Here is a 26685-nt window from a genome sequence, read left to right on the forward strand (position 1 = left end):
ATTGAAAGTAGGCAATATACTGCTCTAAAATTGTATCTGAAGATAAAATGGCTGGTGAGAAGGACTTGGCGACCTGTGCTTTTGATGGGTTGAACTGGCAAATGGAGCAGAGAGCAGCTGCACACTGTATTTAACTTCCTGCCAAAAGTCACTAAAGTACAGTGTAGGGCTACAGTGAGACGTTTCTATTTTGAGACACTTCCTAAAATATGGTGCATTTACCAGAAGTGAGTGAAAGGAGGCCTGTGTGTGTCAGCCTGGGTTGTGTGTGTTAGGGTGTGTGTGTCAGCCTGGGTTGTGTGTGTTAGGGTGTGTGTGTCAGGCTGGGTTGTGTGTGTTAGGGTGTGTGTGTCAGCCTGGGTTGTGTGTGTGTGTGTTAGGGTGTGCGTGTCAGGCTGGGTTGTGTGTACGCGTGTCAGGCTGGGTTGTGTGTGCGTGTCAGGCTGGGTTGTGTGTGTGTTAGGGTGTGTGCGTGTCAGGCTGGGTTGTGTGTGTGTTAGGGTGTGTGCGTGTCAGGCTGGGTTGTGTGTGTGTTAGGGTGTGTGCGTGTCAGGCTGGGCTGTGTGGGTGTTAGGGTGTATGCGTGTCAGGCTGGGTTGTGTGTGTGTTAGGGTGTGTGCGTGTCAGGCTGGGTTGTGTGTGTGTTAGGGTGCGTGCGTGTCAGGCTGGGTTGTGTGTGTGTTAGGGTGTGTGCGTGTCAGGCTGGGTTGTGTGTGTGTTAGGGTGTGTGCGTGTCAGGCTGGGTTGTGTGTGTGTTAGGGTGTGTGCGTGTCAGGCTGGGCTGTGTGTGTGTTAGGGTGTGTGCGTGTCAGGCTGGGCTGTGTGTGTGTTAGGGTGTGTGCGTGTCAGGCTGGGCTGTGTGTGTGTTAGGGTGTGTGCGTGTCAGGCTTGGTTGTGTGTGTGTTAGGGTGTGTGTGGTCAGGCTGGGTTGTGTGTGTGTTAGGGTGTGTGTGTGTGTTAGGGTGTGTGTGTGTGTCAGGCTGGGTTGTGTGTGTGTTAGGGTGTGTGTGTGTGTGTTAGGGTGTGTGTGTGTGTCAGGCTGGGTTGTGTGTGTGTCAGGCTGGGTTGTGTGTGTGTTAGGGTGTGTGTGTGTGTCAGGCTGGGTTGTGTGTGTGTTAGGGTGTGTGTGTGTCAGGCTGGGTTGTGTGTGTGTTAGGGTGTGTGTGTGTCAGGCTGGGTTGTGTGTGTGTTAGGGTGTGTGTGTTAGGCTGGGTTGTGTGTGTGTTAGGGTGTGTGTGTGTCAGGCTGGGTTGTGTGTGTGTTAGGGTGTGTGTGTTAGGCTGGGTTGTGTGTGTCAGAGAGCAGAGAGATGAGCTGAACCCAGAGGATGTTGTGGGAGACTCTTCTGCAGCTGACATGCACACCAAGAGAGTCAACCAGACTGAACTATCAGACCAGAGAAAGCAGATATGGTCATCAAAGTGGTAATGTACTGTAAACTCATTTCTCTTCAGTACACACATCTGGATATAGCTTGAGCATTCTTGTTTAAATTATTCATTCAAGAGATGTCTCCCCTGAATACAGAAATACACACACCTGTCAACAAACCTACACCTATTCTGTAACTAAACTCCTAATGTTTAGCCTGCTACTGGTGGACAACTAGAGAGAAGACAAATGACAGACCATGAGAGATCATCACTCCTTTTTATTACAGACACGTTGCTGCAGCTTCCCCGTTCATACTGGAACTGCTATGAACTCTGTGTACATGGCTACTAAAGCATAGGACTACTTTACCCACAAAACCTCACATTCACGTATGACTGTGAATTAAACAAATTTTTCTTTCTTTGTGTACGGCTCTTTATCATTTGTGAAATTGTAAAGTTCTGCGGTACTGTATGATGAATTAGACAGTTCATTTTTCTCATAACACCGTCCTTAAACTTGTGTCAAACAAAGAGCTGTGGGACTGCAGCCAAAGTACGATACCACACCTACAGAGAAACAGCAGTAACAGGCCTAGGCTGCACAGAGATACCACACCTACAGAGAAGCAGCAGTAACATGCCTAGGCTGCACAGAGATACCACACCTACAGAGAAGCAGCAGTAACAGGCCTAGGCTGCACAGAGATACCACACCTACAGAGAAGCAGCAGTAACAGGCCTAGGCTACACAGAGATACCACACCTACAGAGAAGCAGCAGTAACAGGCCTAGGCTACACAGAGATACCACACCTACAGAGAAGCAGCAGTAACAGGCCTAGGCTACACAGAGATACCACACCTACAGAGAAGCAGCAGTAACAGGCCTAGGCTGCACAGAGATACCACACCTACAGAGAAGCAGCAGTAACAGGCCTAGGCTGCACACAGATACCACACCTACAGAGAAGCAGCAGTAACAGGCCTAGGCTACACAGAGATACCACACCTACAGAGATACCACACCTACAGAGATACCACACCTACAGAGATGCAGCAGGCAGTAAAAGGCTTAGGCTGCACAGAGATTCCATTTGAATAATCAAGTCATCTATGACAAGCATGCGGTTTTCTAGTGTTCTGAAGAACGCCAGTCTCAACTCGGGTCAATGCAACTAATCTCACCTCAGTGAGCAGGAATCTACAGACACTGCATACAGAGAGGGAAATGGATAACCCAGCCCCAAGTCTCCCATTTTAATATGTTCAGGCAGCATGAATTATTCTAATGAAATGTAAACCCCCCTGTACTAAGACATATAGCTGCCATGTGACAGTCATTCTACAGTATCTTCCCTTTTCCACCAACCCAAACATTACTAAGAGACGAGGCCACATCTAAATGACATAACTAACAGCCTAATACTGTCCTCTCTTAGGAAGTGTTTATTTTTGTTGTTGTTGTGACTGACTCAAAAACTACGAAACAGAATCACCTCACAGAATAGGCTGCAACAAGCAGATAGGCTCATTTGAAATAAATGTGGCAGTTTCTTTTTAAACGTCTGAGAGAACCAAACAGGTCTCGCCGTCTCTGAGATGATACCACAGAACATGATTAGGCTACGTGATACTGGCACTGACAGACGAGCCGATGGTGTTCACTTCCACGACAGCAGTTCCAGTAACTGCATTCAGCTGACGAACAGCACCCATCTGTTCCCTATGGATACAACTTAGCTGAACATTTTAAGGAGGCCTGTTCAGACTCTCTCCGATCGATTCTCCTCACTTTAGGTTTGAACTTGCAACGCGTAATTGAATGAGATATCATCAAAATTCCATCCTCTGTTCATACATCAAACTAAATCTCCCATCGGTTCTTTAGACAAAGAGAGAAACCTCCAATTCCCAAGTAATAACACTACTATTTAAAAGGCTCGCTTTAGAGTCTAAACCAGTCCAAAGAGAGGTACTCCCCGGGCACTAAGACATAACATTAGGAGTACAAACTAATCCCTGACTTCTTCCATCTCACTTTGAGGAATTAAACCGCTCACTCAGCCAGTGACTACCATTAATCAAACGAGGGCAGGGGAGACTCTCAAAGATGAGTTCCACGGCTTTCAGCACAATTTACCACCCAATATGTCCTCACGTACGTGGTCTGCTGGCCTGGCACCTCACATGAATTATGCATTCAGCTAGCCCAACAGTCATTCCTCAGATGATCGAGCCCAGTGAATTGTGAGGAGACAAACGCTCCTCAGTAAGAGATCAATGACGTCATCACTTTTAGTCATATGTACAGGGCCTATAAAAATGAGAATCATACCACAGCCCTGCGACACATGCAGAAATTGAAGACGGAAGATGAGAGAGTTGTTATATAACATGAAAAGCACATCACAGGCCCAGGAGACTTGAGAGGGAGGCTACACTTACTGGAGTCTCATTACTGACTCTGCACGCTCCACCCCAGAGTCTGGTTTATACAGTTTGTTCAATGGCTATACGGTATGAAAGTGACGCACCATTGTAGTTACATTTCTGTAGTCTTTTTTTTATGGTTTTCAGATTGGTGAAAAAACGAAGCGGAATGGTGTTTAACATAACTTCATAAAAGGCATCTGGCAGAAGGAAATTCCACAAACACTAATATCATTTTCTATATACTGTATGTTAAATGACTGCGTTGTGATGAATGTGATGAGATCATCGCCAAGCCCATTCAAAAGGTTGACCTGGGGCATCATCACTTGCACAACGTTTTCAGAAGTCAAAAGGGGCTGTTGATGTTCAAAATGAAATGATTGACCGGAGTCAACACCAATCAGATATCAGGGAGGGTCTCAAAAACAACTGCCTGGAGTAGGATGATGGGCTCTGCTTTTGAGGGCAGGGGAGGAGCTTACCGGGGAACCAATTGCATCATCTTAACAGCCGAATGCAAAGTAATGCCACACAGACTACTGGAGTCTAGTCCAGGGCAGTAAGATGCTGGTATGGGCTCAGACAGACTGTGTCATCAGATTTAATCAGAGAGGGAGCAGCAGGGGCATGTGGGGATTAGGCGCCCACACCTACATAACGACAACATATTATCTACCAGGTGCCAAGTCTGCAATACAGACAACAAGTACAGTATACTCCAACTCCCATGGGGCTTTAGGAAAATGTATCAAACTCTGGAAGCATACATGTATGATTCCCTAAAAACCTGGAAGCTCTGTGTGTTTAGAGCAGGATACACAGCAGGGGTGTATTCATTATGTCGTGCAAAAGAAAATGTTTATTGTTTAAGAACAAAACAGAAGCAAGCACAGCAAACGGAATAAAACGGGGAGGGACATAACAGAATTTGTCCAATAGAAACTCTAGTTTTCATTGCAAAATGTTTTTTTTTTTGTTTGGAGTAAACTAAATGCAACAGAATCGGTGTAATGAATACACCCTAGAGCTCTCCAAAATTCCCCTGGACATTCCTGACATTTTCACCAAGGGAAAAGCTGACAGACTGTTGATCGCTGGGACACAAACAGACACTGCTGTCTGGCTGCCCCGGTTCCTCTGGATACCAGGTGTGTCAGTGGACTTGAGTTACTGTGCTGTGGATGGGCTTGTTGTGGCTCTATTGAATTACCAGACAACGATGCTGGACACTGTACCAGACAGACAAACTACTCTGAACTGATGATAGGTCTACAACATGCTATATCTATAGGGTGTGTGTGTGTGTGTGTGTGTGTGTGTGTTGACTTCAAGCCTCTCCAACATGCCTTGTGAAGACATGCAGCAAAAAGTTGGAATTGGAATGAGATGACGCACATGAATTTGAGCCGTGTGAGTCAGTCCCTAGTGGCTGACCTCGTCTCTGTGAGAGCCAGCAGAAGACCCAGGGCTGGGAAAGATACACGGGATGAGGGGATTTTAAAGTGCAAATTAAAACACGCACAGGACTTCACGTCTCTGTTGTGGTACAGACACAATCTCAATAGAAATGTTACTTTTACACTGTCACTTTTACAACGGCTTGCAAAAATGACAGCCTCCTTCTTGGGTGTTGGTCTGTTCAATAAACATGTCAACTAGCGAACCAGACGACAGAGAAGCCTAGCCTGTGTTAGGCCTACTTACTGAGGACATGGCTGCAGTGCCCAAGGGCCCATTCTCTCCCCCCCTCCCCCCAGAACCAGAGCAGAGACTTTAATTAGAACTGGGTAATTAGAAACATCCATCCTCGTGCAGTAAGGCTGCCTGATGATGCTCTTCTGAGGCAGTGGAAAACAGGAGAGCTGCCAGGTCCTCCACCAGGCAGACCTGTGCTACCACAACAAGGGGAAAAGAATAGGCTGCTACTTCTTCTACCTCACAGACCGACCAAGGTGGATGAATTGAAGGAGAAACCCAGTCTGTGATACTCAGGCCTTTTCAGGTTCAGTAAAAAGGTGCTTCCTAAACCGACTGGTTTCAGCATTAAAGCCTTCATCAGGGTGTCATCCTTCACCACCACCACACAGAACAGGATCTGGTACCAGAGGAGCTGGAAGCTCACGGTGGCTAATGCAAGGCTATGACATTATATGGTGCAGCCAGCTATGACAGAACCATTACAGTCATTACATTAGAACGACATTTTACAAGACAGACCTCTGTGCTGTTTAACAGTCAAACCATCCCCCCCTATATATAATGTATGTGAATCACTAAATTGGCCTAGCTGCCCCTATGAGATGTTCTGAGAGACAGTACAGTGCTTTCTATTTAAGGAGAACACATGTATTTTCCGGTCACAAAAACAAGTCATCCTGCGTGTTCTTCCTCTGACGAGACCTCTCAGGAACTGAGTACTGAATGGGGCTTCACTAAACATCCTCCTCATCACACAAACAGCCTGCCAGCACAGCAGCTACGAGGTAGAACCCACAGACCACTGACTGACAGTAAACCATTAGGTAACAGTTCATATCATTTCAGGGCCCCGTTTCTCAAAACTAAAACTACCAGTGCCCATAGGGTGCTGCCAAGAGTCATTCTTCTGGTGAGTTTTCCGTTCGCCTGTCCAAGAGCAGAAGAAACATTATTCTCAGCATAAACAAACCAGATAGGCTGCCAGGTTACGCATCAGGGTTCGTAACAGAGTTACGTTCAGACTCGGGAGGCGTTGGGCTGAGAAAGAAGTTGTTCATCCTCAAATGGTTAGCATGGTCTGTATGCAACATGGCCTCACGCTCTTTACACAACATTCACATTTCCTTCCAAGGGAAACACTCATACTGTACAGATGCAGTGGGTCTTTCTGCTCTTCACAGATATTTCATCAGACGGGTGTAAGCCTTGGCCTGTGCATTAAGCCTTGGCCTGTGCATTAAGCCTTGGCCTGTGCATTAAGCCTTGGCCTGTGCATTAAGCCTTGGCCTGTGCATTAAGCCTTGGCCTGTGCATTTAGCCTTGGCCTGTGCATTAAGCCTTGGCCTGTGCATTAAGCCTTGGCCTGTGCATTAAGCCTTGGCCTGTGCATTAAGCCTTGGCCTGTGCATTAAGCCTTGGCCTGTGCATTAAGCCTTGGCCTGTGCATTAAGCCTTGGCCTGTGCATTAAGCCTTGGCCTGTGCATTAAGCCTTGGCCTGTGCATTAAGCCTTGGCCTGTGCATTAAGCCTTGGCCTGTGCATTAAGCCTTACACTTCAAATATTTGCCTACAGGCAGTTCCTTGCTCACCATGACATCTTGACATATCCTACAGACTGGTGATGGCTCAATCCTAACCCAGCCTCACCATGACATCTTGACATATCCTACAGACTGGTGATGGCTCAATCCTAACCCAGCCTCACCAGGACATATCCTACAGACTGGTGATGGCTCAATCCTAACCCAGCCTCACCAGGACATCTTGACATATCCTACAGACTGGTAACGGCTCAATCCTAACCCAGCCTCACCAGGACATCTTGACATATCCTACAGACTGGTGATGGCTCAATCCTAACCCAGCCTCACCAGGACATATCCTACAGACTGGTAACGGCTCAATCCTAACCCAGCCTCACCAGGACATATCCTACAGCCTGGTAACGGCTCAATCCTAACCCAGCCTCACCAGGACATATCCTACAGACTGGTAACGGCTCAATCCTAACCCAGCCTCACCAGGACATATCCTACAGACTGGTAACGGCTCAATCCTAACCCAGCCTCACCAGGACATATCCTACAGCCTGGTAACGGCTCAATCCTAACCCAGCCTCACCAGGACATATCCTACAGACTGGTAACGGCTCAATCCTAACCCAGCCTCACCAGGACTGATAATGTGTGAGATGTTCACAAACTCATACAGACAGTTATTGATTTTTTCCCCGCCTCATTGTGTTGCAGTCTGTTTTCAGAACACTGTTTCCTTTCCCAGGCTGAGGGGACGTGAGCGGGCTACCCCCTGCCAGTAATGCTGTGGGGTCACATTTTTTCACAGGTCGTGGTATGCGGCTCCTGAACACGCAGGATGTTAGGCAATAGAGGAGACATATCCTTGTCTGATCTCAGAAGGGCGTTTTTTGTCATGGTAGGGCTGCACGATATGGGCAATTTTTTTAAATTGTGATTATTTTATTATTGCGATTGTGATTTGGCTTGTGATAAAAATCCAAACACTTGGGTAAACTGTTAGAATAATTTAAAAATCATTATTTATTTTAAAAAGTAAAGTGGACCGCAGCATCTTGTTTGGAACAATCGGTTGACTGCATTTGACCTAACAGAACAGAGCGCAAACTTAGTGGACGTAAGAGGAGGAGCTGCGATCCTTGAGGGCTAGCCTTGCTGTGTGTTTAAAGCAGCCGCAGGAGAAAAACAGGATTAAACTAGAAAAACGGATGTTACACACGGCTGAGTGGCATTTCAAAATATTGTATGTGATATGGATATTGAACATGTCCGTATTGCGGTTTCGATGTAAAACCGATTCACGGCTGCAGCCCTACCTCACGGCTGCAGCCCTACCTCATGGCTGCAGCCCTACCTCACGGCTGCAGCCCTACCTCATGGCTGCAGCCCTACCTCATGGCTGCAGCCCTACCTCATGGCTGCAGCCCTACCTCATGGCTGCAGCCCTACCTCACGGCTGCAGCCCTACCTCATGGTGCAGCCCTACCTCATGGCTGCAGCCCTACCTCATGGCTGCAGCCCTACCTCACGGCTGCAGCCCTACCTCATGCTGCAGCCCTACCTCATGGCTGCAGCCCTACCTCATGGCTGCAGCCCTACCTCATGGCTGCAGCCCTACCTCATGGCTGCAGCCCTACCTCATGGCTGCAGCCCTACCTCATGGCTGCAGCCCTACCTCACGGCTGCAGCCCTACCTCACGGCTGCAGCCCTACCTCACGGCTGCAGCCCTACCTCACGGCTGCAGCCCTACCTCACGGCTGCAGCCCTACCTCATGGCTGCAGCCCTACCTCATGGCTGCAGCCCTACCTCATGGTGCAGCCCTACCTCATGGGTGCAGCCCTACCTCATGGGTGCAGCCCTACCTCATGGGTGCAGCCCTACCTCATGGCTGCAGCCCTACCTCATGGCTGCAGCCCTACCTCATGGCTGCAGCCCTACCTCATGGCTGCAGCCCTACCTCATGGCTGCAGCCCTACCTCATGGCTGCAGCCCTACCTCATGGGTGCAGCCCTACCTCATGGCTGCAGCCCTACCTCATGGCTGCAGCCCTACCTCATGGCTGCAGCCCTACCTCATGGCTGCAGCCCTACCTCATGGCTGCAGCCCTACCTCATGGCTGCAGCCCTACCTCACGGGTGCAGCCCTACCTCACGGGTGCAGCCCTACCTCACGGCTGCAGCCCTACCTCATGGCTGCAGCCCTACCTCATGGGTGCAGCCCTACCTCATGGCTGCAGCCCTACCTCATGGCTGCAGCCCTACCTCATGGGTGCAGCCCTACCTCATGGGTGCAGCCCTACCTCATGGGTGCAGCCCTACCTCATGGCTGCAGCCCTACCTCATGGGTGCAGCCCTACCTCATGGGTGCAGCCCTACCTCATGGCTGCAGCCCTACCTCATGGCTGCAGCCCTACCTCATGGGTGCAGCCCTACCTCATGGGTGCAGCCCTACCTCATGGGTGCAGCCCTACCTCATGGGTGCAGCCCTACCTCATGGGTGCAGCCCTACCTCATGGGTGCAGCCCTACCTCATGGGTGCAGCCCTACCTCATGGGTGCAGCCCTACCTCATGGCTGCAGCCCTACCTCATGGGTGCAGCCCTACCTCATGGGTGCAGCCCTACCTCATGGGTGCAGCCCTACCTCATGGCTGCAGCCCTACCTCATGGGTGCAGCCCTACCTCATGGGTGCAGCCCTACCTCATGGGTGCAGCCCTACCTCATGGCTGCAGCCCTACCTCATGGGTGCAGCCCTACCTCATGGGTGCAGCCCTACCTCATGGCTGCAGCCCTACCTCATGGCTGCAGCCCTACCTCATGGCTGCAGCCCTACCTCATGGGTGCAGCCCTACCTCATGGGTGCAGCCCTACCTCATGGGTGCAGCCCTACCTCATGGGTGCAGCCCTACCTCATGGGTGCAGCCCTACCTCATGGGTGCAGCCCTACCTCATGGGTGCAGCCCTACCTCATGGGTGCAGCCCTACCTCATGGGTGCAGCCCTACCTCATGGGTGCAGCCCTACCTCATGGGTGCAGCCCTACCTCATGGGTGCAGCCCTACCTCATGGTTGCCTATATGTGGACACCAGAGAATTACATTTCAAGATGATCTCAGCTCCCTACCAGAAGCTCCAGCATATCTGGGAGGATATGTCATTACTCTTAAACGTTAAGGATTTACTGTCAGAATTTGATCATCCTGGCCTCTCCTGCGCTGACTCACTGACTTATTATAGACAGCCTGTATTGTACAAACAACCCAGCATTGAATGTGTAACCCTCCATCCCCAACCTCTGTGGACACTGACCTGTAGTACCGGGACTGGAGGTATGTGGAGCACACTGCCTTGGACACGTGGCTGGCTGAGCCAAAGTCTATCACCTTCACCCTGTAGGGCTGCCTGACAGGGTCCACCAGCATAATGTTCTCCGGCTTTAGATCAGCGTGGATCAGGCCCATGGTCTTCAACTTCCTCAGGGCCGTGGCCACCTGCTGCAGCACGGGTCGGATCACCTTCAGCGGCAGCGGGCTGAACTTGTTCTGCTTGAGGAAGTCATAGAGGTTCTGCTCCAGCATCTCAAACACCAGGCATGTGTGGCTGCGGTGCTGGAAGCACTCGAAGGCCCTCACCAGGTTGTGCTCATCCGCGTTCTCCCCGCTCAGCCGGGCTAGAATGCCCACCTCTATCTGGCCCTGGCGCGCATATGACGGGTGGTTCTTCAGGATCTTCACCGCCACCACCTCCCCAGTACCCCTCTTCCAGCACTTTACCACCTGTCCGAAGGTGCCGCGGCCCAGGAAGTCCAGCACCTCGTACGTGTTCTTCATGGAGCACAGGACCTCGTGCTGCACCAGCTGGTAGTCCCCGTCACCACCTCCTGCTCCGCCCGCCGCTCCCTGTTTGGTTGGGGGTCCTCCTCCGCCCCCTACAGCCGTGGGCAACCCAGATGGATTCCCCCCATTGGTCGTTTGCATCATGGCTGGCAACATGGACAGGTCCTCCACTATCTGCATGGTGCTCCCGCGGTTATCAAGCTCCTCGCTCTTACGTTTCAGCCCACATCGCTGAGCGCTGTCGGCCAAGTTCAAACCTCCACAATCACCCTCTTCCCAGTCACCTTCTGTCTCTTCCTTCCTACCTCCTCCTCTACCTTCCTCCCCCCTTCCCTGTCCTCCTGTCGCTCCACTACTGCTACCTCCCCTATCTCTGTCCGTCTGCTCCTGCCCCGTGCCCTGCCAGGGGACTGGCCCTGTGTCCTGGGGCTGCTGGGCCTCCGCCGGGCCTGTTCCTCCTGTTCCGTTCTGCTTTCTCCGTACCCCACGCACGGCCACCGTCTGTACAGGGAACTCCTGCCCGCCGCCACGCGTTCTCTCACCCACTGCCAAGTCTCGGGTCGCAAAGGAGGGAGCGAGTCTGATCGGGTGCGCTATGCCAAGGGTTCTGCCGTTCAGAGAAGTCCGCGGTTGGGCTCTCTCATGGTACACACAGCTGCTGGGCTCCACTTTGACTTTCTTCACGCTGCAAAGGGCACTAGTCTGGGTTTGATAAATGTGTGGTGGGTAGATCCAGACTTGTGAGGCCATACCTGGACAGAGACATTCAAACGAGAAGAAAGACATCGTTAGCATATTATCAAAGCTTGATCCACCTACTTAGGGAACGTCGTTTAGATGCTCACACCCACACAACATCATCTAAAATATTAAACAGCAACTGTAAAGGTTCTAACTATAGTGTTAATGCAAAGAGCAGTGTGAAATGTCAAAGTGTCCTATGGGAATCCATTTCACCACGGACATGACATGTGATTTCAGTTAGGTCAACGAGGTAAGTGGCTATGAGGGGATGGCAAGTCAAATAAAATGACCCTGGGCCTAAATAAATGTAGGTGTATTTTCATGTATTCCTGCTGGGTGAGAAAGTCCAGTCTGCATAGTGATATAAAAAGACCATGTCAACAAATGACTGGAGGCTGCCGATTGGCTGATTGATTTGCATAGTGAAAAGAAAAGGTGACCTTTCCAGTTGTTCTGAACAAGCTGCACACACACACACACACACACACACACACACCTGTGGTAAAGAACTTCACTATACAGGCTAAATATTTCCTTCATAAACAAGACGGAAGCTTGGACGGCTTCACTGCTGCAGTTGTGCTTTACACCACGGTGCCATTTCTCAAGAAAACGATGGAAAAGTACTGGGAGGGGGACATTTTTTCCAGAGCCTGCTCACTCTGAATGTTTGCATGTGCAATTGCATAATAGCAACACAACATTCAGCAACACAGCCCCTCCATTAAAACATCATGAATGGAGATAAGTGCATTAGCAAATACAACCAAGCAACAATCTTGCCGAGTTCAGCAAGAACAACCAGAGGCTTCCACACTGCTCTCATAATGACACTTGCGTCACTCTAGGGATGACATCACAGCTGACCTTTAGCCCGTTACAACCCCACACCAAACACCTCCACAGAAAGAAACCCCACTCCCACCACAGCCAGAGACACCACGCTGACCAATCAAGCGCCTAGCAGAGGGAAGAAGATACGCTCCGGTGGAGTGTTCTAGAACACCCTCACCATTCCTGCCTCATCCACTGGAGCCCCCCTACCACCTCCACCGTAGGGGATGACTAACTTCTCAAAAAGGTTTGGATGACCTTTCCCTGCCGTTACCATGCATCCCACAGCGGGTCTCTAGGCAACCGATGTGTTCGAAGAGAGTGGTTGAGAGAGAGAGAGAGAGTCTTAGAGAGAAGTGGGGGGGGCAGAGCCCTAGCATCAGGTCTACATGCCAGCCAGCTCCTCTCACATTACACAGCTCAGAGAGGAATGCTCCTCCCTCACACCCCCCTCTCATTTTGAGAGAAAAAATAAAAACAAGAAGCAACGCCATCCCAGCAAATACCATGGAAAATATTTGGGAAATTGGATGAGGTCTTCGGGCTTGGGCTTGTGAGGGACTAGGATAACATTATACGTTTTTATTCATATTCTGTGGGATTTTTGGGGTGGGGGGGGTCTAAAGAGGGATGGCAGCTGTGGCGGGTGGCAGGGCGCCCTGGCACAGTGACCTTATCAGAATAGCTGTCCGTGTGCCCTGCCTGGTGAGCCCACGACCTACTTCCTTTCATCTGGAGCCCGTCCAGTGACATCAAAGTGTCTCTTCCCTGTTGGCTCTGACTATAAATCAACGGTGCATTCACCTTGATGGATTTAGATGCAGAGCATGCTCGTCCCAAAGCCCCGTCGCTAGACTGCTAGAGCTTCCAAAAGACAACCCTGTCTCACAAATAACAAGACTGTGGGTGGTGAGTCACAGACAGAGTAGACAACACCTCTCCAAAATGAGAAGAAAATAATTGTTCCCAAATTACACCTTCCAGATTTAGTGGAAGGAGCTATAATTACAGGTGCCAAATGAGAGAACAAACACCTCGCTCTCAAGTCCCCAACTTTTCAACGATAGCAGGAACATGAGGCTCAATAGCCAAGAATCGGAACTAACGTTCCTAGTCATTGCCTACCTGTCTTCACTCTCATTCTCCTCCATGTTAGGAGATGTGGTCCTCTCTCTGAAGTTCAGTGAGACACACCCTGATGATTCCCTCCATGGGAGTTATTAGGAGGACGGTGGAGAACTACAGTATACAGTCTGCCCGGGTTGTGCTCAGCAGCAGCAGTGCAAAGCAAAAGGGAACTTCAGAAGTGCGCACTATTCAACAGGCTACAATCACGTGCTCGCAGAAAGGGGAGCCTGCCAATTCCTGACTCGCTAGACTGACTAGGCAGGCAACACTGGGTAGCTTCTGGACTGCTTGTCGTTTCAGCTTTTCTACACACACCTTTTAGGCTTTAGCTTTATTCAGAGGTTGGCCTTGCTAGCAGGCCAATGGGAGAGGGAATTTTCAAAATAAGAGCTTAACAAAATATTGCTAATAATAGTGTGCTGCTATCTTCCAGTCACTAATGCAGGGGTGTCAAACTCATTCCACGGAGGGACTAGTGTTCCCTTTCAATTAAGACCTAGACAGACTAACTAAATAGTGGCATTAATCCATCAAAATCAAGTACAAAGGAGGGGAAACCCCAAAATATTAGGCCCACTGTGGAATGAGTTTGACACATGTGCACTAATGTGATGAGGCACAGATTAGGGTAAAGTTGGTCAGAATAAGACCAAGTAAGTAACCCTTCTCCATCAACATAGTGTTCAGAACAAGCTCAAACTGGAGTGGTAGGGTGAGAACAGGAAATGGCTTTTGGTCCCGGAGGCCTACAAGTTAAGACTAACCCAGTTCCTAACAGTGGAATCAATGATTACGAAATCTAACAAGTAACTCAAAGGGATGTGTTTAGTTTTGAATGATGGTGTCACATCAGTTGGCACCACAACAAGGCTTTCAGTCAGAGAATTAAGACAGGTCACCAAACAAAAGTAGAGGCACTTCCATTTTGAAAAGGCCATTTCAAATCCAATTGAAATATTCCCTGTTTAGCCTTTACACATTACGGAAATGTCCCAAAGGAACGCTCCGTTAAATTCCTGAATTGAAATGAACGCACATGGAATCCACCCCAGCTCTGGTTGTTGCTTGTCATGAATGGCAGAAACCAGCTTGGTCCTAAGAGAAGGCCATCGAGCTCTCAGCAGTTGTGCCGTGTCACCACAGAGAACACTCATCATTGTGTGCACCATGTCCTGCTGTTCCTACAGTATGGAAAACAACCAAATCGCCCAGTAATCAGCAACACATCAATACTGGCCGCTCCACTCTCCTAATGTTCTGTATAGCCAGCCGATGACGTTAGACCTCAGCAACTGACACAGTCAAACCCTGATACAGATAAGGTTATCTAAAACGTTAACCAACCTTTACCCCTCCTTCCTCATTCAACTCCAGCCATAGACAAACTACCGCCTTACTATACATGATTTCTGCTCTGCCAAGAAGGGAGGCTAGTCACAACCTGCAGGGGTTAGGTGACTGCACAGGCCCACTGAGTATTACATAGGCCATCACATCGATCTCAGGCAGGAGAGCGCTAGCTTACAGGAAATGATGCTGCTCTCCTCATTTAGCCCCCCGGGGCAGGAGCAGACAGGTCGGTGGTGCTTTCTGGAAGAAAACGAGAAGAAAAAACCTCTCCATTTCTCAAAAGAACATTTGACTCCCTGCGTCCTGTCGCTGACTGTGGCAGACCATTACTGCCTGAACGAAGGACGAAAGAGAAAACAAACAGATGCTAGGAGGAGGGTGAGACTGGACTGCTCTGGAGCCGGAGGGAGTAGCTCTGGTGCAAGATGGATAGCGCTCCAGGAAGGGTGGTGTCCAGTTTACTGGCCTGATTAGCAGCCCACACTGTGCAAATATTAACCCAGCGGCCATCCCAGTGTTTGTCTGACCAACACCAGTGACTGGGAGAGGAACAAAGGGAGCGAGAAGCCAAACCACACAACCGGGCTCCTCAAAACAGCTCTCAACCCCTGTGGCAGAACAGTGGACCTGTTGAGATTAAAAGAAAGTAAAGGAATAAAAGCAAAAAACATCCCAAAGTTTAATGCCGAACTGTCAATCACTGGGCCTGATAGAGACTGATGGTAAAATCCCTCTCAGCTGACAGAGTTGTGTTAAATGATGTCGCCTGCGTCGTCAGTTTAGACCAAGTACTGACCGTTTCACATAAGCAGCCAAGCCTCCAGTCTCCCCGGTCTGAATGAGACCATGTGGTGGAAAAACACAGCAATCCTTGGCTGCACTCGGGCTAACTGCTCAAATCCCCTGGCTTCCGCTTACTCAGACAACAAAGTTTCCAGAATCCTTCTTCAAGAAACCGGCAGACATTTAAAAGAGAAGAAAACATGCGTAAAGTCCGACCACAGGAAATGCAGGGCTGTCACAAACCACTGCGGAGGGCCCAGCCTCCTCTAGAAAACCTGCTCAACGGAAAGCACCACACAGGCTGTGTTGATAACAACGGTAGGTCTGTGAGCCACCGCTCCAGCCCCTATTCTGAGCAGGCAGATAAGGCCTGTCCTATTCCTCCGACTGCTCTACACAATCAGGCCCTATGGTGCCGTTTGGTGACAGGGCACCGAGAATCAGGCCTTTGAGACACAATAATGCTATCAAGCAGCGACCATTTTCCCTCTAAATGGGCTTTTTGTGTGAAACATCAAACTGATAAGCTAGCGGAGCTATAAGTGGACAGTGTATAGTCCCGTTCTGAAACACCCTTCCCCCCTTTAACAGTGGTGAAGAGGCTTCTGGGACAAAAGGCGACTGATGACTCGGTTCTGACTTAGAATACGTGGACAACTACAAATACCTGGGTGTCTGGTTAGACTGTAAACTCTCCTTCCAGACCCATATCAAACATCTCCAATCCAAAGTTAAATCTAGAATTGGCTTCCTATTTCGCAACAAAGCATCCTTCACTCATGCTGCCAAACATACCCTTGTAAAACTGACCATCCTACCAATCCTCGACTTCGGCGATGTCATTTACAAAATAGCCTCCAATACCCTACTCAACAAATTGGATGCAGTCTATCACAGTGCAATCCGTTTTGTCCATCTACAAGACCCTGCTAGGTAAAGTCCCCCCTTATCTCAGCTCGCTGGTCACCATAGCATCACCCACCTGTAGCACGCGCTCCAGCAGGTATCTCTCTCTGGTCACCCCCAAAACCAATTCCTTCTTTGGCCGCCTCTCCTTCCAGTTCTCTGCTGCCAATGACTGGAACGAACTACAAAACTCTCTGAAACTGGAAACACTTATCTCCTTCACTAGCTTTAAGCACCAGCTGTCAGAGCAGCTCACAGATTACTGCACCTGTACATAGCCCACCTATAATTTAGCCCTATCAACTACCTCTTTCCCTACTGTATTTATTTTATTTATTTATTTTGTTCCTTTGCACCCCATTATTTTTATTTCTACTTTGCACATTCTTCCACTGCAAATCTACCATTCCAGTGTTTTACTTGCTATATTGTATTTACTTTGCCACCATGGCCTTTTTTTGCCTTTACCTCCCTTATTTCACCTCATTTGCTCACATCGTATATAGACTTGTTTATACTGTATTATTGACTGTATGTTTGTTTTACTCCATGTGTAACTCTGTGTTGTATGTGTCGAACTGCTTTGCTTTATCTTGGCCAGGTCGCAATTGTAAATGAGAACTTGTTCTCAACTTGCCTACCTGGTTAAATAAAAGGTGTTCTCAACTGGCCTACCTGGTTAAATAAAGGTGTTCTCAACTTGCCTACCTGGTTAAATAAAGGTGGAAAAATGACGACTGGGGACTCTTTAATTTAGCAGAGACTCCAGAGTGTCAGCTGCAGGGCCCTGGATATTATTACCTCCTGAAGCCCAATACGCCCCCGTCGTCATGTTACATCACTCAGAGCTGCTGGGGGTTTTCAGCAGCCTTCAGCTCAAAGTAATTGCACATGGTTGACCTTTGAACCAGGCGGTCATTAAATTGAGGGGTCGAAAAAAATAAAAAGAACACACCTGTCCTCAGACCAAATAACCCAGTGAGGGGAGAGAAAGAAACTGTTTTGCCCGAGATGTGAAAAGGAGCAGGGCGCGAGAACTATAACAGCCCATACTGGTGGAAAAACGATTCAAACTAATTGTGGAAAACACATCGCCATGTTAAGGACTGCAAGTAGGCTTAGTTGGGATTGAGGCAGTAACAGGGTGCAAAGACACCCCGACTTTAAGAAAGCCTACCCTAGGGGATGTTCTCCACATGGGCTTCTTTGATGTTTGATTCATTTGGGGATCTAGGACTTTACAAAGCACATCTCTCTAGCTTGTCCCGCACACCAGTTATATTGCAAGCACAACCAAAATGTCAGTGGACCTGGTGGTTGAGGAAGAGAATGTGTAATACACAGTTCTGCCACACAGTAAAACTCAAATTTGGTTCTCCAACTCTACAGGTCAAGCGGTGCCAGGCACCCCTGGCCCTAGCCCAGCCCTGGCCCTATCCCACCCCTGGCTCTGGCCCACCCCTGGCTCTGGCCCACCCCTGGCTCTGGCCCACCCCTGGCTCTGGCCCACCCCTGGCTCTAGCCCACCCCTGGCCCACCCCTGGACCTAGCCCACCCCTGGCACTAGCCCAGCCCTAGCCCAGCCCTGGCCCACCCCTGGCCCTGGCCCACCCCCGGCTCTAGCCCGGCCCCGACACTAGCCCACCCCTGGCCCTAGCCCACCCCTGGCCCACCCCTGGCCCTGGCCCACCCCCGGCTCTAGCCCGGCCCCGACACTAGCCCACCCCTGGCTCTAGCCCACCCCTGGCTCTAGCCCACCCCTGGCCCTAGCCCACCCCTGGCCCTAGCCCACCCCTGGCTCCTCAATGTATGTGCCTTGGAAGATACAAAAAAATGGCCAAAACCTTCAGCAGCAAACAGAAGAACAGAGAAAACAGGAACGAGGCTGTAATCTCACTTAGAAAAGAAATGAACCCCAAGACCAAACAAATTCCTCTAAAAGTTGGCTACATTTGGATCTATCTTATAAAGTGTTTCTTTATTTACATTTTCTATATGTGGTAAGCAATAAAAAACAATATAAAGAGGTGTTTCATTAGTAAAGGCCTTCGGGCTTTAGGCATCTTGTCAGGATCAAGGAGATAAGATACTGGGCCTGAAAGCAAAGAAACAGTGCAGGAGTCTCAGAGAATTCCTCTCATAAAAGACTGGAGGAACATTTCAGCTGAAAATGCTCTCTCAGGGGATAGTCCATCAACAACTGTCCAGCATCTCAACCCTGAGTGACTAGAGAACGACACCCAGATACCTTCCCAGAATATATCCCTGGCCTCCCCATGTAGGTTGAAGGGTAAATGTTATCATGATGTCTATCAGACTTTGGACATTGCTTTTGCTTATGTTCTTATATTCCAACTCAACATAATGCAAAAATGAGTTTCTCACCTCAGAACCATGTTTGGCTAGGACTCAAGTCCTAAGTTCAGCACATAATCATGAAGGCAAAGCCCTTTGTAAAACCCAGTCAACCCATGGGGGGGGGGATTTCATTTTGGTGCTCCAATTCTAAAACAGATGAGGTGTAACGTCGTCAGCAACACATGCTCAGATAGACTATCCTGCCTGTAGACCATCCATCTGCTGTCGTCCCTGGCAAGACAGCAGAGACTCAGAGGCTGTCCGTCTCACCGCTGACACAACACCAGATGCTTAGTGGCTGGCTGCCCAACACACGGACACAGGTGCAGTAACCCAACACTACTCAGCATCCTTAGTGTACCCTGAAATGGAGCACCTGGACACCCCAGCAGTGACTACCTCAACTGCAAAACACCTGAAGAACGACTAATAGGTTACTGATTGTTACACAACCACTTGCATCTTATTTAGGCCCATCAGTCACAGTTGGGGTTATTTAGGCCCATCAGTCACAGTTGGGTTATTTAGGCCCATCAGTCAACAGTTGGGTTATTTAGGCCCATCAGTCAACAGTTGGGTTATTTAGGCCCATCAGTCAACAGTTGGGTTATTTAGGCCCATCAGTCAACAGTTGGGTTATTTAGGCCCATCAGTCAACAGTTGGGTTATTTAGGCCCATCAGTCAACAGTTGGGTTATTTAGGCCCATCAGTCAACAGTTGGGTTATTTAGGCCCATCAGTCAACAGTTGGGTTATTTAGGCCCATCAGTCAACAGTTGGGTTATTTAGGCCCATCAGTCAACAGTTGGGTTATTTAGGCCCATCAGTCAACAGTTGGGTTATTTAGGCCCATCAGTCAACAGTTGGGTTATTTAGGCCCATCAGTCACAGTTGGTTTATTTAGGCCCATCCTTCACAGTTGGGTTATTTAGGCCCATCCGTCACAGTTGGGTTATTTAGGCCCATCCGTCACAGTTGGGTTATTTAGGCCCATCCGTCACAGTTGGGTTATTTAGGCCCATCCGTCACAGTTGGGTTATTTAGGCCCATCAGTCACAGTTGGGTTATTTAGGCCCATCAGTCACAGTTGGGTTATTTAGGCCCATCAGTCACAGTTGGGTTATTTAGGCCCATCAGTCACAGTTGGGTTATTTAGGCCCATCAGTCACAGTTGGTTTATTTAGGCCCATCAGTCACAGTTGGGTTATTTAGGCCCATCAGTCACAGTTGGGTTATTTAGGCCCATCAGTCACAGTTGGGTTATTTAGGCCCATCAGTCACAGTTGGGTTATTTAGGCCCATCAGTCACAGTTGGGTTATTTAGGCCCATCCGTCACAGTTGGGTTATTTAGGCCCATTCGTCACAGTTGGGTTATTTAGGCCCATCCGTCACAGTTGGGTTATTTAGGCCCATCAGTCACAGTTGGGTTATTTAGGCCCATCAGTCACAGTTGGGTTATTTAGGCCCATCAGTCAGTTGGGTTATTTAGGCCCATCAGTCACAGTTGGTTTATTTAGGCCCATCAGTCACAGTTGGGTTATTTAGGCCCATCAGTCACAGTTGGGTTATTTAGGCCCATCAGTCACAGTTGGGTTATTTAGGCCCATCAGTCACAGTTGGGTTATTTAGGCCCATCAGTCACAGTTGGGTTATTTAGGCTCATCCGTCACAGTTGGGTTATTTAGGCCCATCAGTCACAGTTGGTTTATTTAGGCCCATCAGTCACAGTTGGGTTATTTAGGCCCATCAGTCACAGTTGGGTTATTTAGGCCCATCAGTCACAGTTGGGTTATTTAGGCCCATCAGTCACAGTTGGGTTATTTAGGCTCATCCGTCACAGTTGGGTTATTTAGGCCCATCAGTCACAGTTGGGTGATTTAGGCTCATCCGTCACAGTTGGGTTATTTAGGCTCATCCGTCACAGTTGGGTTATTTAGGCTCATCCGTCACAGTTGGGTTATTTAGGCTCATCCGTCACAGTTGGGTTATTTAGGCTCATCCGTCACAGTTGGGTTATTTAGGCTCATCCGTCACAGTTGGGTTATTTAGGCTCATCCGTCACAGTTGGGTTATTTAGGCTCATCCGTCACAGTTGGGTTATTTAGGCTCATCCGTCACAGTTGGGTTATTTAGGCTCATCCGTCACAGTTGGGTTATCTATCCTCTTTGAATTTAAATTTGAATTTAAGTATTGCATTTGAATTTAAAATAAATGTCTGAGTGGACTACTAGACTTTCAGACTCTGTCTCTCTTCAGTAATTAGGAGTGAACCACTAACGGTCTGGGCAACATGTGCCCTATGCCTCTTCAAAGACTATGGTCATATGGGCTTGTCTTGTGAGTGGAGGACTGCTAAAACAGAGAGCCTTGGGCACAGATAAAGCATCATGAGGTCCCGTGCTCCAGAACATAGAGGCCTTTATCCAATAGCATTGACAGTCACATTCAACAGTCACAGCAGAATGACGTGGTGCGTTTTGAGTGGTCACGTGGCACACCTTCCAAAATGTACTACTACTGGCTGATAAACGCCAATGGATTAACAAAAGCTGATGTGCAACAAACTGTACAGCGTGCCTCACTTAGAGACAAGGGAGACCAACAAACTGTGTACAGCGTGCCTCACTTAGAGACAAGGGAGACCAACAAACTGTGTACAGCGTGCCTCACTTAGAGACAAGGGAGACCAACAAACTGTGTACAGCGTGCCTCACTTAGAGACAAGGGAGACCAACAAACTGTGTACTGCGTGCCTCACTTAGAGACAAGGGAGACCAACAAACTGTGTACAGCGTGCCTCACTTAGAGACAAGGGAGACCAACAAACTGTGTACAGCGTGCCTCACTTAGAGACAAGGGAGACCAACAAACTGTGTACAGCGTGCCTCACTTAGAGACAAGGGAGACCAACAAACTGTGTACAGAGTGCCTCACTTAGAGACAAGGGAGACCAACAAACTGTGTACAGCGTGCCTCACTTAGAGACAAGGGAGACCAACAAACTGTGTACAGCGTGCCTCACTTAGAGACAAGGGAGACCAACAAACTGTGTACAGCGTGCCTCACTTAGAGACAAGGGAGACCAACAAACTGTGTACAGCGTGCCTCACTTAGAGACAAGGGAGACCAACAAACTGTGTACAGCGTGCCTCACTTAGAGACAAGGGAGACCAACAAACTGTGTACAGCGTGCCTCACTTAGAGACAAGGGAGACCAACAAACTGTGTACAGCGTGCCTCACTTAGAGACAAGGGAGACCAACAAACTGTGTACAGCGTGCCTCACTTAGAGACAAGGGAGACCAACAAACTGTGTACAGCGTGCCTCACTTAGAGACAAGGGAGACCAACAAACTGTGTACAGCGTGCCTCACTTAGAGACAAGGGAGACCAACAAACTGTGTACAGCGTGCCTCACTTAGAGACAAGGGAGACCAACAAACTGTGTACAGCGTGCCTCACTTAGAGACAAGGGAGACCAACAAACTGTGTACAGCGTGCCTCACTTAGAGACAAGGGAGACCAACAAACTGTGTACAGCGTGCCTCACTTAGAGACAAGGGAGACCAACAAACTGTGTACAGCGTGCCTCACTTAGAGACAAGGGAGACCAACAAACTGCGTACAGCGTGCCTCACTTAGAGACAAGGGAGACCAACAAACTGCGTACAGCGTGCCTCACTTAGAGACAAGGGAGACCAACAAACTGTGTACAGCGTGCCTCACTTAGAGACAAGGGAGACCAACAAACTGCGTACAGCGTGCCTCACTTAGAGACAAGGGAGACCAACAAACTGCGTACAGCGTGCCTCACTTAGAGACAAGGGAGACCAACAAACTGCGTACAGCGTGCCTCACTTAGAGACAAGGGAGACCAACAAATTGAGTGCAGGGCAGGTCAATACAGGGCGGTGACACACTGGACCAGTATAAATCTGCCTCAACGGGAGAGAACAGTCATACACTCAACCTACAGCAGCTTATGTTGACACTGATGGGTGTGGAGCTTCTGTAAGCATTAAGGACCATATGACCTCCACCTAACCAGCCACCTTAGACCCATTACAATTCACATACCACCTCCACCTCACCAGCCACCTTAGACCCACTACAATTCACATTTTGCCTCAACATATCCATGGACGACACAATCGCTGGTGCACTGCACACTGCCCTATCCCACCTGGACAAGAGGAATACCTATGTAAGGATTCTGTTCATCGACTACAGCTCAGCTTTTAACACCATAGTACCCTCCAAGCTCATCACTAAGCTCAGAGCCCTGGGTCTGAACCTCTCCGTGTGCAACTGGGTCCTGGACTTCCTGACGGGCCAACTCCAAGTGGTGAAGGTAGGCAACAACACCTCCGCCAGGCTGATCCTCAACAAGCTCAGCCTCCTGCTTTACTCCTGACAGCGTGGTCACGCACATCCCCAACTCAATCATCAAGTTTGCTGACGACACAACAGTGGTAGACCTGATTACCAACAGTGATGAAAGCTTTCAGGGAGGATGTGAGAACTCTGGCAGAGTGGTGCCAGGAAAATAAACCTCTACCTCAACAGCTGATCATGAACTACAGGAGACAGTAGTGAGAACACGGCTCCATCCACATCAACGGAGAGGGTCAAAAGTTTAAAATTTCTCTGAGTGCACATCACTAACAACCTGAAATGGTCACTTCACACAGACAGTGTGATGAAGAAGGCGCAACAGCGCCTAAGAGCCTCACGAACTTCCACAGATGAACCATCGAGAACATCTTGTCAGGCTGTACGCATCATTACCAACGCATCACTAGGGCCACACGGTCTGTCCTCCAGGACATCTACAGCAATCGGTATCACAGGAAGGCCAAGAAGACCATCAAGGACCTCAGCCACCCGAGCCACGGCCTATTCACCCCGCTACCATATAGAAGCCGTAGACAATACAGGTGCATGAAAGGTCGGACCGAGAAACAGCTTCTGGGTCATTCTCACGAAACTGACATTTGACCCACATTTTCTTTATACAAAATGTCCTCTTTGATCACAGATTAGGATCTGTACTTATCTATTTCAGAATTATTGTTTTTGGATCAGATGCATTTTACCACAATTTATACAAAATTCTCTTAACGCAAGAGTCCAAAAAAGTATAAACAAATCCATTTCTAATATGTTTTAACATTGCTCCCTTAAAAGGCTTGAGTTAAAACAAACACTGAAAATACAAATATTTAAAATTCATAATGTTTTTATTTGACCTTACCAAATATTTAGAATTCATAATGTTTTTATTTGACCTCACCAAATTGAACTTTTTAGCCATTTCGGTAATGAGAAAGCCAAGTAGGGTAAAGGGGGTGTTTGAGAATAAAAACATAATTCTGGAGGAATATAAGCAAATGAATTAACTTCACTTCTAATACTCCTCTAGATGATGCATCATGGGTGAATAAACAATTATTTAAAAACTGATTCAAATTTTTACAGGAACTTCAAAAAGTGTTACGTAATGAGACATGTCCACTGTGTTTGTACGTAATAATTATAATAGTTTAATGCCAACTTTAATTAGTATACAATTTTTATGATTTACAGCAAAACATTGTTTATTTACATAAGTTAGAATTTTCCAAAATAAAATTGTAAAAGATTGACCAAAAATGTTATCCGTACGCACTTCAGTAATGATAATTTGGCGTGAAAATGTACAAAATTAATGCGAAAATGTAAAAATGTATTTAAAGACACATTGTCAAAAACTAGGCATCTTAATCCTGAGAATGATAGTTGATTTTTGCAGATGCATCATGGTTTTGTAACTCAATTGCCTACAGACATGTTTAAAACCGGTTTCATGAGAATCCCCATTCTATCTCCAGGCCATTAGACTGTTAAACAGTCACCACGAGCCAGCCTCCGCCCAGTTCCCGACCCTGAACCTTAGCTGGCTAGAACAGTGACGACCACCTGTTACTCTAGCTTGCACATTAGAGACTGCTGCCCTATGTACATAGAGTCATTGAAAACTGGTCACTTTAATAAATGTTTACTTACTTATATGTATATACTGTATTCTAGTAATGGATCATCCTATATAACTACTACTATAAACACACCTTTTATTCATATTCTGTCCACACACACTCTCTTCGGAAAGTATTCAGACCCCTTCCCTTTTCCCACATTGTTACGTTACAGCCGTATTCTAAAATGGATTACATTTCATTTTCCCCCTCAATCTACACACAACACTCCATAATGACAAAGCAAAATGTTGTTTTGTTGTGCTAATTTACTAAAAATAAAAAACAGAAATACCTTATTTACATGGGTATGGCATCCTGTTTCCATTGATCATCCTTGAGATGTTTCTACAACTTGGAGTCCATCTGTGGTAAAGTCAATTGATTGGACATGATTTGGGAAGGCAGACCCCTGTCTATATAAAAAGGACCCAGAGATGACGGTGCATGTCAAAGCAAAAACCAAGCCATGAGGTCGAAGGAATTGTCTGTAGAGCTCAGAGACAGGATTGTGACTGTCTCGGAGATCTGGGGAAGGGTACCAAAAAAAAATGTATGCAGCATTGAAGGTCCCCAAGAACACAGTGGCCTCCATCATTCTTAAATGGAAGAAGTTTGGAACCACCAAGACTCTTCTTAGAGCTGGCAACCCAGGGAGAATCAAATCAAATCAAATTTATTTTATATAGCCCTTCGTACATCAGCTGATATCTCAAAGTGCTGTACAGAAACCCAGCCTAAAACCCCAAACAGCAAGCAATGCAGGTGAAGAAGCACGGTGGCTAGGAAAAACTCCCTAGAAAGGCCAAAACCTAGGAAGAAACCTAGAGAGGAACCAGGCTATGTGGGAAGGGCTTTGGTCAGGGAGGTCACAAGAACCCGATGGTCACTCTGACCAAGCTTGTAGCGTCATACCCAACAAGACTTGAGGCTGTAATCGCTGCCAAAGGCACTTCAACAAAGTACTGATTAAAGGGTCTGAATACTTCAATGTGATATTTCAGTCATTTATTTATTATTGCAAAAAATTCTAAAAAAACGGTTATTGCCTTGTCATTATGGAGCATTGTGTGTAGCTCTGAAGGGGAAAAAACAATTTAATCAATTTTAGAATAAGGCTGTAACATAACAAAATGTGGAACAAGTCAAGGGGTCTGAAAACACTTTAACTATCTATCCATCCATAATATGTATAGGCCTATATATTATATTCCGGGCTCTGACATTTCTCATTCTGATATTTCTTAATTTTTCTGGATTGTGTGTGTGTATTGTTTAATTTTATTGCTAGGTATTACTGCACTGTTGGAGCTAAAAACAAGCATTGGACTGCGATAACATCTGCAAATCTGCGTACGCGACCAATAAACGTTGATTTGAAGACACAGGCTGCCCTGTGTCCACACCATGTGTCTACTTCCTTAAGCCACTGTTTGACTTCATACCAGAATGAGCTCAGGGTAAAAAAAACAACAGCCTGCATGCATTAATGCCCAAGGGGGGATAGAGGGGCGGGGTTGAACAAGCACACTCAACGCAAGATCACGAGTACCACAACTTAATCAAGTACGCTGCTTCAAATCAGGAGACCACGAGATGGTGAGCAAGGCGTCATCCCCGATAGTTGTGCATCCACTCCTGCACTGCTTTCAGATGAATAAAATAAAGAAACATCTGATTTTGACTTATT

At 48.0% G+C, this 26685-nt stretch overlaps 1 protein-coding gene across 8 annotated transcripts in view; it reads right to left on the reverse strand.

The window, feature by feature from the left end:
- Positions 1-26685, reverse strand: part of LOC110526724 (homeodomain-interacting protein kinase 3) — a 94453-nt gene that overhangs the window by 65361 nt on the left and 2407 nt on the right. For 4 of the 8 annotated variants that reach the window (XM_090222908.1, XM_090222907.1, XM_090222913.1 and 1 more), the window contains exon 2: positions 10350-11628. In XM_090222908.1, the coding sequence (XP_090079034.1) occupies positions 10350-11626 (1277 nt within the window). In that variant the 5' untranslated portion in view covers positions 11627-11628. Of the gene's footprint in view, positions 1-10349; positions 11629-13579; positions 13901-26685 lie in introns of those variants that run through there. The other 4 variants (XM_090222905.1, XM_090222910.1, XM_090222906.1 and 1 more) reach the window with 4 other exon arrangements.

The sequence above is a fragment of the Oncorhynchus mykiss genome, chromosome 26 (assembly GCF_057628025.1).
Source record: "Oncorhynchus mykiss isolate SJ-2025 chromosome 26, ASM5762802v1, whole genome shotgun sequence".
In the NCBI taxonomy this organism is placed as follows: domain Eukaryota; kingdom Metazoa; phylum Chordata; class Actinopteri; order Salmoniformes; family Salmonidae; genus Oncorhynchus; species Oncorhynchus mykiss.